This window comes from Megascapheus bottae, chromosome 19 (genome assembly GCF_031878675.1).
Source record: "Megascapheus bottae isolate mThoBot1 chromosome 19, mThoBot2.hap1, whole genome shotgun sequence".
Classification (NCBI taxonomy): Eukaryota; Metazoa; Chordata; class Mammalia; order Rodentia; family Geomyidae; genus Megascapheus; species Megascapheus bottae.
The window spans coordinates 17,451,706-17,464,052 of NC_143527.1; the positions used below are offsets into that span (position 1 = coordinate 17,451,706).

A 12,347-nucleotide genomic window follows, 5' to 3' on the forward strand; every position below is an offset into this window, starting at 1 on the left:
GGGTAGAATGACATTTTGGTACATGGGGAAGATAAGAGTGATCATGTAACTTAGTTCTCCCTTTCTGGAAATTAACTTTTGTCTTCGAAGAAGCAGTATTCTTTGACATAGTAATACTCCTTCTAATATAACATCCTCAGGAGAGAATCATGAAGTTGAAGATAGGTTTTCAATTGTCATTCCGTTGGTAGCAGCTCACATAGGGGAAAAAGTGCCATGGTCGAAGAACATTTTTGGTAATTCTTTCCATTAAAAGAATGTCTCGGTACCGAGAGTTTAGCCTAGTGGTAGAGAGCCTGCCTAGCAGGCACGAAGACCTGATTTGATTCCTTGGTACCACATACACAGAAAAAGCCAGAAGTGGTGCGGTGACCCAAGTGGTGGAGTGCTAGTCTTGAGAAAAGCCCAAGGACAGTGTTCTGGCCCTGAGTTCAAGCCCCCAGGACTGGCAAAAAAAAATGTCTCTTACCTTAATCTTCATCTCTTTCTGTCCCCAGGTTTGAGACCTTCGAGGTAAACAGCTTTGAGCAGTTCTGTATCAATTATGCCAACGAAAAGCTCCAGCAGCAGTTCAACTCGGTAAGCTGGGCTCACAGACTGGGAGGTAGAGATAGAGCAGGCCCTGCTTTCTGTTTGCAGTGATGTCTAAACCACCAAACTGTCTCCAGCTCTGCCTGGACCTTCCCTTCTCATGCTGTGTCCCAAGCTTTCAAACTGGCTCTTCTCATCTAGGGAAGAAGTGTAACTCAGGCAGCTGTGCTGAAGGGCTAATGATCCTTTCCTCAGATTTGACCCCACATCTTAGCCTGGGCTCCAGGGTATATAACAACCACAGGCCAGCTATGGAGCCTCCTATGTTTAGTTGGGGCATCGTAACCAACAAGATGATGATAGTCTAATGCCAGCCAGGGCAAAGCCCCAAGAACTTATCTGAATGAATAAAAGGTCCTGAGTGCAATCTTCAGTACCACAGGGGTCACACAGGGTTCAGAAATTGTGCAGTCCTGGCAATTACTTAGTGCTCAAGCCTTTTCTGGTAGTTACCTGCCATCTTCCAGGACTCAGAAGTCACTGAGGAGTGAGAGAAGAGAATGTCAGAGTCTGTCTGCAGTTCACTCACCTTGGCCTTCCACATTCTATCCTAGCATGTGTTCAAGTTGGAGCAAGAAGAATACATGAAGGAGCAGATCCCTTGGACCTTGATTGATTTTTATGATAACCAACCTTGTATTGACCTCATCGAAGCTAAGCTGGGTATCCTGGACTTGCTGGATGAAGAATGCAAGGTAAAGTGTCAGCACCATCATTGAATTGGCTCAGTTGTAGACTTGGTATGTAGGCAGAGGGCACCTGTGTAGTTCAAGGGAACATGGGAGATTTCAGAGATGGAATTTAGTCTTTGATTATCTGGCCTCCATGTTCTAGAAGAAGCACCGGTACCTATTCTGCATACCAAAGGGTCGCATGTTGTGACTGGCAGGTGTTGTGGTGCTGATAAACATGACTCTCCTTTTATAGAATGTACATGGTAGAGATTGGCTTGATATGATAGGAGAATGGAGTTGGTCCTTCAGATGCCCTATGTGCCAGAAGGTATCATGGATGCCCTTAGAGGATCAGGGTTCCAGAGCCCACAATTAACCTTTGCAGGATCCGATAACCTATGAGTCACAGAGCTGCATGGTACAGCAGCAGGCAGGATCCACGGGTGTGCCCCATCAGGATTTTATGCATTTTACCTGGTGTGACCAGGAAGTGGTGAGCCAGCAGCACGAGAACACTTGCACCCCTAGAGAATATAGGACTATTCGATCTGACTTGTCAACTACCTAACTTCTTTGGCTTCTCATTTCCTGCTCTGTGAAATGCAGGAGAATGGGCTTGGTGATCTTTAATCTCTCTTGGGTGCCTGAGTGAGAGAGGGAGCGCTCTCGCCCTCTCTCCCCCTCTCTACATACACACACACACACACACACACACACACACACACACACACACACACACACACACACACACACACACACACACACACACACACACACACACACACACACACACACACACACACACACTCCTTCCTTCAATAATAGAAATGCCAACAGAAGGTGCAGATGCCATGATTTTAGCCCGTGTAAGGGAAGAACCCATTTGCTTTGACTACTCTTCCAGATACTTCTGGTGAAAGCTGAATATTGAATGTGGCTTCATGGTGCGGAAAGAAAAAGAATTTCTTTTCCTGAAAGATACTTCTTATTTTACTATCTTTGAAATGAAAAGGAAAGGTTAACAAAACAGTAGAAGACACTGAAAACACACAGAATCCTACAGCTGGCACATTCTTATCTCCTAACCACTTTTCTTTTTTTTTTTGTTTATTTCTGTTTATTTCCCATTCCAATCTTGTATAGTCTCATTGATAATCAAGTCTCAGCAGAGAGTGATAAAGCAATAACACGTTCGTACACAATGGTAATCAAGTTTCAGCAGAAAGTGATTCACAATACCAACGATACAGCTCAAAGTTCACAGGCATGGCATCATACGTGACAGCTCATTTCTTTGTGTGTCCTAACCACTTTTCACTATCTTAGAAACACGGGCTTTATCTTCAAAGGCAGTGTCACCCCAAGGATAATTCCCAGTGGGTCAGGTGCTTGGGTAGCTTTTTTCAACATGAGAACTTTGGGACAAGGTAAAACAATTGTCCCTGAGCTGAGCAACACTGTTTAAATGGAAATAGTCACAACCCAGACCCTCTGTCTTCCCTCCCAGTCTCTTTCCTAGATCCATGTCCACTTCCCAAAGTCTCCTTCTGAGCACACTCACACAGGAGCATGATCTTTTGAGATTCCTAACAGTAATCATCTTGTCTGTTTCCACACTCAAAACTGGAAGACAGACCTAGGTCCTGTGTTGAGCGCAGGCTCTGGAGCGCTGGGCTGGGGTACTACCCTTCATTTTTCCTCAATAGGCTCATTCTTCATCTCCTGTCTTGTGGAGAACATCAAGGTCAAAGGTCATGCATAACTAAGATCCCAGAGTATGGGAAGCTTATCCTACACAAAGACACTTGATTCTGTGATTAAAGCATGAACTAATTGTAGGCCATAACTGTGGAAATCATGGCTTCTGCTTTTCCACACACTCAGAGCTTCTCACAGACATGCAGTGCTTCAGGATGACTATTCTGTGACTTTAGAAGCCACTCAATGACTTTGATTTGAAGTTCTTTACCCTGATCTTAACCCACAAAGGAGGGATGCTTGTGGGTTTCTTTCACCTTGGCATTTGAGGATGTGAGAGTTGCCCCTTTCGAAGGGTGCATCTCACAAGAATGTCAAAGCAGAGCAGTGGGGACGCCGATCTCAATGCACAGCTGTGCAGAATCGATGTTCAGACTGTAGGCGCTGTCCTCAGGTGAGGACACAGGCCCGGAGAGAACCCCAAAGCAGGGCTGGACTGGGAATGAATGTTTCTGAGCAGGTGACAGTGCATCACAGCCAGCAGTTGTGGAAACAAGTTGCCATAAGCAAATAATGAACATAACCTCCCCAGTACCTAGACTTTGCAGCCTGGGACAGTGGCAAACCTTCCTGTCTTCTTCCTTCCTTCTGAGTCCGCATTAGGTCCTTACTGGAAGTTATTTTATGGACATTATCGGGAAATATAAGTTTTAGCTAGACATAGTTGGTTCACTATGCTCTGAAAGCTAAAGTCTGGGGATTGAGATTCAAACCCAGACACATCCTCTAGACTCTTACTTGTAACCAGCAAAAAAAACAACTGGAGATATGGCTCAAGTAGTAGACTACCAGCTACAAGCAAAAAAGCTGAGAGACAGAGAGAGACAGAGAGAGACAGAGAGAGACAGAGAGAGACAGAGACAGAGAGAGACAGAGAGAGACAGAGCGCGACAGAGCGCTCCAGGTCCTGAGTTCAAGACCCAGTACAAGAGAGAGACAGACAGAGGGGGGGGGAGAGAGAGAGAGAGAGAGAAAGAGTATGTCCTCTCTCGATTGGACACTATGGAGAGACTGAAAATCACCGAGAGTATTATATAGGAAGATTTCATATTCCTGCTACTGCAATCCACTGAACACCAAGAATGTGGTATACATTGACTGGATGCCCCACCTTGAGGGAAAGCCTCTGGAGAGGGGAAAGGGATCTCACTGCTGAACAACGAGGGAGGAGCAGTGACCACATTTGAAGGTGCTCGGCTCAGGCAGGGTCCAGGGAAGTCAGAATCTGAGTTTGGTTGGAGTCAGGGTCCCATAGCAGCTGAAAGGGACATGGACCACTTCTGGGGGTAGCAGAATGACAGCTGAACAGCATCAAGGGCAGAGTTGCTAATTTAGACTGGTACTGAGCTCTGGATAGACATTTTGTTTCCACACCAGGTTGCCTCCCTACCCTCATGAACTCCTTAGAGATGAAGTGTGCCAAATCCTGGGTTTTTTGCTAATTAGACTGGTGGGATTTCAGATGCTAAGGTGTCAGGTAGTTTTGCAAAGTAACTCCTTTAAATTTATGAGTGGCCAAAGCCACGGGTGTGGCAGAGGAGACAAGGAATAAGACAAAAGTCTGCAATGTGGAAAATGGATTGTAGTTACTGTTGATCCTGGAAATGAGAGTAGGTGAGAATAAGCTGACAGCCTCTAGTAACTGTTGACTTTTTTTGCCAATCCTAGGGCTTGAACTCAGGGCCTGAGCACTGTCCTCAGGCTTTCTCAAGGCTAGCGCTCTACCACTTCAGCCACAGCACCACTTCCAGCTTTTTCTATGTATGTGGTACCGAGGAAGCGAACCTGGGTCTTCGTGCATGCTAGTCAAGCACTCTACCACCAGGCCAAACTCCCGGCCCTGTAACTGTTGACTTTTAAGCCAGCAGTTGTTACTGCATTTGTCAAAATGAACCCCAAATGAAAAGTACATGTTTAGTATGTGGATGTCACACTATAATAAATCTGAGTTAAGCCAAACTAACAGCCTTCTAGGACCTTCTGGGTGTGCCCACAGAGCCAGAGCCAGAGGCTGAGCAGGTTGGAGAATTGGTTCATAGAGCTGATGGCATCCGGGTACCTTGGCATCCTTGGGACCCTCCCTGTAGATGGTGGGGGGGACGGGACACCTGAGACACATCCCTTGTCTCTCAGATCCTTGCAGGATGAGAGAAAACAATGAGGTCAGGCTGTGAAGAATTGAGTTCTGTGACATCCACGTGACAGGATGCAAAGTCAAGGAAGAACTGGACTCGTGGTATAAAGCAGCCAGGGGAAAGTCACTTTTCTGGGGAAGATGTGTGGTGGCAGGCAACTTGAGAGCTGGGCTTTAGAAGTGGGGGTGTGGGCTGGCAGGATGGGCTTAAAGGGCCAGCACTGAGGCTCGTTCTTCCCTAGGAAGGGTGCTGTGAGCTGCTGGGAAAGCATGGAAGCCAGCATTAAATGGCTCAGGTTCCTTTAGGTGAGAAAGCCTCAGTACACCCCAACCAACTCACAAATGATATAGCCATCCCATAGTTATCCAAGAAGGCAGGAATGAGGGGGAATGTGCCTTTCCATGCTCTGACTAAACATCTGCCCTTAAGGCTGCCTCATGGGGCCACATGTGGGGGCCTGCCCTCCCCTAAGCTGCTTTGGACATTTTCTGTTCTGCTGTGTAGCAGATCTCTACCTTCTGCGGGGAACAAACTCACCTACACTGCTTAGACATGAGAGGCCATTGCATGCTTCCTCTTCCTCTTGGGTAGCAGAAATGTCCTGGTTGTGATGACTGATTCCTGGGGAAAACTGTAGTGAACAGAAATACACAGTGCCGCTGCCAGAGAGCGCTGGGCCTGGCTAAGATTCTGCCATTTTATGAAACCCAGCCTGAATAGATGGGTAGAACAGACCTTCCAAATGAGTCTACCATTGTTAGGGCTCCGTGGTGATACAGCTGAAGGTGGGGTGGGGGACACACTGCCTCCTACTTCTGCTCCTAGGTCGGTTTGTTCTCAGAGTTGACTATTCCAATACTGATTTTGTCAGTGGCCCTGAAATCTCCGGAAGCGAGGCCAGAGAGAGAGCCTGGAATGGACATTTGGAAGAGAAGGCAGACAGGCAGAGGGGAGAGAGTTTTCAGTCGCCATGCAGAAAGAAAGCCCACCTGCAGTCTAGTGGGTAGAACTGTCCCAAGGAAGACCTTGGACAAAAACTCAATTTCAGTCCAAGGAGGAGATGCTATATTTGAGCTCCTACCTGAAGGCTTGGCTCTGAGAAGCAGGAGAAGAGGGTAGGGGATGAGGCCCTCCAAGAGGCAAGAGTACAGGTGGATGATGTTGGCTGGGGAGGAAAGAAGGTAGGTAGTGACTGGATGCTGAGGAGTTGGATATTACAACCGGAATTAGTGATTCTCCCACCTGACAACCTCTATTTTCCCATCAAGGTGGAAATGGGGCATCTATGAGAGGAGGCAAGGAAGCCAGTGGAGGATGGAGGCAGGTGGGATGGCTGTCCTGTGATGGCAAAGAGAATAGTTGAGACTCCCATGTGCTTGCTGAGGTCAAGGGCATAAATGGGATTGAGGAATTACCAGGTCAATTTCCCCTTGGAGCTGGGAGCAGCGTGTTAATCCACAGAAGGCATTTGCCCAGGGAGACTTGGTCTTATTTATTTACTTTTTATATTTTGGCGGCAGCAGTACTCTGTTATTCTAAGTTCAATCAGCAGGGCTTCGGGGGGGGGGGGTGAGTTGATGAATGAGCTCTGCCAGCCACTGGATAAGGCAAAGGAGAGATGGATGGTGTGTGGCCTGCCTGGAGTTTTTCTGCCTAGTGCAGGTCCAGAGGCACCTGGGATGCTGCCAGATGTGGAGAAGGAGCCATCTCCCTCCTCTCTGTCAGGCTGTTAGGATTGCAGAGTTTTGACACAGTATGGTCAGAGGCTGCTCCTCTGGGGTCCCTGAGAGAACGTCAGGGCCCCAGGGAATCTCAGAAGTGTGGGTGAAACAGGATAGCAAGTGACTGAGGTGGTGGCATTCATTGGTGACAGTGGCTCAGGAAAACAAGAAGAAGCAGAGAGAATAACTTGCCTTGAGGTTCTTAGGACTCACATTCTGTCTGCTGCACATTTGGGAGCCGAAGATGAGAGTATAGGATGAGGGAAAATAGTTCTAGGGACTGAAGTGATAGCCTTGCATAACTCTAAGCCAGGGCTCTACTACTTGAGCTATGACCCCAACCTGTTTGTTTGTATTTTGATTTTTGAGAGAGGGTCTTTCTAACATTTCCTAGGCTAGTCTTGGGCTCAAAATCTTCTTCCCATTGCCTTCCACATAACTGAAATTAAAGGTATACTCCACCCAGTCTGGCTTTGACAGCTGTTTTGTTGACCCTTAGGTAATATCTCAGGCTGGGGACAGCATCTGTGAATAACTTCTGCTCAAGGTCCAGAAAGAACAATTGGGAACATTCTCAGTACTGTGAGTCCCCAGGCTGTTGCTGAAGCCTGAGAACTTTGAATAGCAAAAAGTAAAATCAAGTACAACATACTTATAACAGCTTTATTGAGATATGTCCCATCCACACAATTCACCCACTTGAAGCATGCAGTTCAGTGGGTTTTGCATTCAGAGCTGCACACCCATCACCTCCTCAATCAATCTTGTCAGGCAATCTTCATTGCCCTGAAGATGCCCTTTGGTAGCCACTGTCCCATGGTCCCAGCTGTCTCCATAGAATTGCCTGTTCTGGGCATTTCCTTAGAAGCCAGCACCACAACCACAGCTCAGAGGAAGAAGGCCTCTGAGGGACAGAGCCAGCCAAAATGATGACAGCTGGAGGAGGCTCTGTGTTCAGTGCCCCCACGTTGCTCTAAGAGTACAAAGATGCCCATATGAAGTATAAAGCCACTTTGGGTTCCTAGTAAAGGATTCTGTTTCAGCTGTGTATTCTAGAACTACTGCTGAGCCTAATTTAGACTATCAGTTTTCTTTCTCTGACTAAGCTCTGTTTTTATGGAAAAATAAGGGCTGGAGTTATGGCTCAAGTGGTAGACTGCAATGACATTAGTTCAAACCCCTGTACGAGGGGGAAAAAATTGAGGGAGGAAAAGGAAGAACAAACCTGCTACTATGGAAAGATTTTTTTTTAGGTGAGTGCTTTCTAGCTGACTGTGCCTTTGTAGCTGCTTTTAAAACTCTGTTGTCAAACTGGATTCCTATAATCCTAACTACTGAGGAAGCTGAGATCTGAAAATCTCAGTTCTAAGCTAACTCAAGTAGATAAAAAAAATCCAATTAACCAGCAAAAGAGCTGAAAGTGGTGGTGTGACTCAAGTGGTAGAGTATCAGCTGTGAGGGGAAAAAAGCCAGTGGAGAAGTCAAGGCCCTGAGTAAGCCCCATTCACATATACCAAAAGCAAACAAAACAAAAGCCTGTTTTCAGGCCTAAAAGTCCAAAAGGGAAGTATGCACATGCTGCAGCCAGCCTGTCCTGGTTTGAACCCAGGTTTGCTCATTCCTGTGTGAGTTTGCACAAGTACTGTCTCAATTTTCCTTTCTCTAATATTTATAAGCATGCAAGTGCCTAGCTCCCTAGGAAGATAATGGTTAAGTAAATCGGTACATTTAAAATGTGTAGAACACTACATGGAAAATACTATGGACATTAGCTCTTAGCATTCCTTGAGAATCCTCACTGTGTGATATCCTGTTGGCCCTTACAGGTAGTTGGGCATAGGGGAGGAGTATGGGAACAGACAGACCTTGGTCTGAAAGTGCATACACCTGAATTTCAGTACTCGTCTCCTCTGACTAGTTCATGCCTGTCTGTATTGGTGATCATGCAGGATCATGGGATTGTCTCACAGAAGTCCAATTTTGTTTCCAAGGCAAGATGATTTTGTTACCAGCAGATCTCAGCATCTGCTTAGATGGGACTTCTGTTTCTACTGCCCAGTTAGGCTAGAATCTTGAGGTCTCTCACTGTCCCATCCATCCTCAGGTGGCTGTTGGTCCTCACAGTGCCTCTGTGCCAGCCCCTCCCTCTCCTACACCTGGTGGTTCTAAAATTGAACATGAGATAAATATAAAACAAATTTAAATAGAAAATGCTGAATTAAATATATTTTACTGTCTTCCCAGTACAATTAATAGTCTCCTTCAAGAAAGTAGTTTCTCTCCTTGTATTTTCTGTGGCATTTAGCACGGGATATACAATATTAGTTGCTTTGAATCTTGAGGGGGGAAAAAAAGTCTTGTTCGCTTACAAAGGATCTAAGAAGTTTACTCCCAAGTATGTAAGCATTTTCCTTACAGCATGAATTGTATTCCTCTAATAACCAAAGCACTTCTTAAATGGGAACTGTAAGGGTCACCTTCAATCTTGCCTGAGACAAATGTACAATCTGAGTTAATGGAGGATGTGTCAGGTAGTAACCCATAACTGAGTCTAGCCTGTTCTTATAGGTGGGTATCAAACAGGACAGAGACCAATGTCCAGTGGATTCACCAGGGTCATTGTTAAACACTTCGGTTACAGTGACTCTGTGTGAGTAAAATGCTTAACTTCCTTTTAAAGTCATTCAGAGAGACAGGGAAAGAGCTGTGCTTCCGAGTTGTTCATGTCACCAAACCCGTAATTCTGAACCTCCATTTGTTGGGAGGCAGAGATGAGTATCAGGCAAAACATCACTAGGTACTTTGAACCCAAATGTGTGGCCAGAGCCAAGTCTACATCCTTTTCAGGGTCAGGGAAAGAAAGCAGTAAGGAGCAGTCAGCCCATTATCCCAACAGGCATGAGATGTGTAATGCAAATGCTCAGAACCCAATGGTATGTGTCGCAGCTTAGTCCTGAAGAATCCCCAAGAAAGACACACATAAGGACAAGAGTGTCTGGTAAAAACTGCAGAGAAAAGGGCAGCTACAGTGCATCAGTGTGGTGCACTTGGGAAGGGAGTGGGGGTAGGGGGCTGTCATGCAGCAGGGACTACCCGAGCAATTAAGAACAAGGTGGTAGAGGAGCAGGTGTGTCCTTGGCCCTGCAGGAAGCATCTCACTGTTCCTGCAGCCTCAGCTGCCACCCGCACCTTCTACACATCCCACTTTTGCCATCCAGCTTGTCCTTGGAAACTCAAGAAGTTTCTTCAGGCTCCAGTCCCCATACGGCAGAATCCTGAGCATCCACAGGGGAGCCATTCTCTTTGTAGTCCGATTAAGGTCCTGGTCTGAGAGCTGAGTCTATATCATCGTGCCAGTACATTGACAGAACCCATCCCTCTCTGCAAACACTTTACTTCCTCTTCAACACCCTTTTCCTTCTTCACAAAGCACTCTGTCCTATTTTGTTCTTCTCCAGGTCCCAAAAGGAACAGACCAGAACTGGGCTCAGAAGCTCTATGACCGGCATTCCAGCAGCCAGCACTTCCAGAAGCCCAGAATGTCCAATACTTCCTTCATCGTCATCCACTTTGCAGATAAGGTGTCTGGCCTCTCCTCTGGCCTGGGCAGTCTCTTAGCCCCATGTTAGGTAGACCAAGGAGGGGGAGGGAAACTTAGCCCCTTTGTGTGCTAGGAGCTTTCCTTATGAGTTCAAGTTGTGCTGTTAGGTAAGCTCCACGTCCTGCCCCTGTCTCTGCTATGCCAGACTGTCAGGATTTGGCACAGATGTCCAGGCATGTTGCAGTTACCCTTCACATGCAGTGCAGGTAGCAGTTGAGGGCTGCTGTCCAGGAAAGAGAGCAGCAGTGGACACGGAGGAGTGTGCCTGCTTGGAGCAGAAAGGGGAGGGTGAAGATGGGTTTTTCCGTGTCTGGCTTCTTATGGGGAATGGGTCACCCTACCTTAGGTCCTTTCCATGACAGGGGTACACATGATACTTCATTCAGTGGAGTTCTCTTTCATTCTCAGGTTGTAATGGGAATTAGCATCTTGTTAAAATGCACAGCCTAGCCTGCTACCAGTGGCTCACACCTGTAACCTTAGCTACTCAGAAGGCTGAGATCCAACGATTGTGGTTCAAATCCATCCTGGGCAGGAAAATCCATGAGACTCTTATCTTCAATTAACCAGGAAAAAAAATGAAAGTGAAGCTGAGATTCATGCAGTAGAGTGCCAGCCTTGAGCAAAAAATACTAAGGGCCTTGAGTTCAAGCTCTAATGCTGGCACACACACCCCCTCCACAAAACAGCCTGATGCAGGGGTCTGGAGTGTGTATTGTATAAGAGGTTTAGAAGCTGTATTTATAGAGCCCTAAAGAAGTCTTTTATCATGGAACTCCATTTTAAGATAGTATTTTCTTCCACAAAATGAATACTCAGTTCCCTCTGTGTAAATACAATGGCTTCTCATGTTTGCATTTTGAACAGGGACATCTGTGGGGCCCAGTATGTAGACAACTTGACATCAATGAGATGAAACTAAAATGGCTGGAGGCATGTGATCAGGATGAAGCACTAACAAGCTTTCTCCTTCCATTGCTTTGGCCCCAGGTGGAGTACCTTTCAGATGGCTTTTTGGAGAAAAACAGGGACACGGTATATGAAGAACAGATCAACATCCTGAAGGCTAGCAAGGTAAAGGGAAGGGCTCAGTGCTAGAAGCCTGCCTAGCATGCGCTGGGCCCTGGGTTTAATCTCCAGCACTGCAGAAACAAAAGAAAAGGGATGTTGGGCCAGGCAAAGGTGAGGGGTTATTTGGTTGGTTGTTTCGGCCTGAAAATATTTGGGTATAGACTGATAGAAGGAAGAAGGCAGGGGATAAGGGACAGGAAGAGACAGCCGGTGATGATGGAAGGACATGGGGGAGCTACCAGAAAGGTGACATCTAGGGAGCAGGACAGCAATGAGTGTAAGGATGCAGACTTGCCTGGCGTTACATCACCCCCTCCGTCTCCGGCTTGCAGATGTGAAATTATTTCCACCCCTTCATACCCTAGTATTTGTGCCTTTGTGTCTGTTCAGCAGTCTGCAAAACCTTTCAGTGAGCAAAAATCTCACCATAGCCAAGGCTCATGCCTTAATCCTAGTTATTTAGGAGGCTGAGACTCAAGGATCACATGCCAAAGCCAACCCAGGCCAGAAAGTCCATGAGTCTCTTTCCTCCAATTAGCCAGCAAAAAAAATCCAAAAGTGGAGCTGTGGCTCAAATGGTAGAACACTAACTTTGAGTGGAAAAACTTAAAGCTTAAAAAGCTTAAAGGACAGTGCCCAGGCTTTAAATTCACGTCTTAGTACTAGTACACACACACACACACACACACACACACACACACACACACACACACACACACACGTGTCTTACCTTCATGGAATTGGTGAGATTTAAGGGACATTTAAATCTACGTTGGAATCTTTGTTATCTCTAGGA

The 12,347-nt window shown here is 46.4% G+C and overlaps 1 protein-coding gene across 1 annotated transcript in view; it reads left to right on the forward strand.

Moving 5' to 3' along the window:
• Myo5b (myosin VB) overlaps positions 1–12,347 on the forward strand; it is a 251,035-nt gene that overhangs the window by 162,791 nt on the left and 75,897 nt on the right. Inside the window, exons 11-14 of the mRNA XM_090353117.1 lie at positions 498–579; positions 1,146–1,286; positions 10,338–10,460; positions 11,471–11,554. Coding sequence (XP_090209243.1) covers positions 498–579; positions 1,146–1,286; positions 10,338–10,460; positions 11,471–11,554 — 430 coding nt within the window. The remainder of the gene's footprint in view (positions 1–497; positions 580–1,145; positions 1,287–10,337; positions 10,461–11,470; positions 11,555–12,347) is intronic.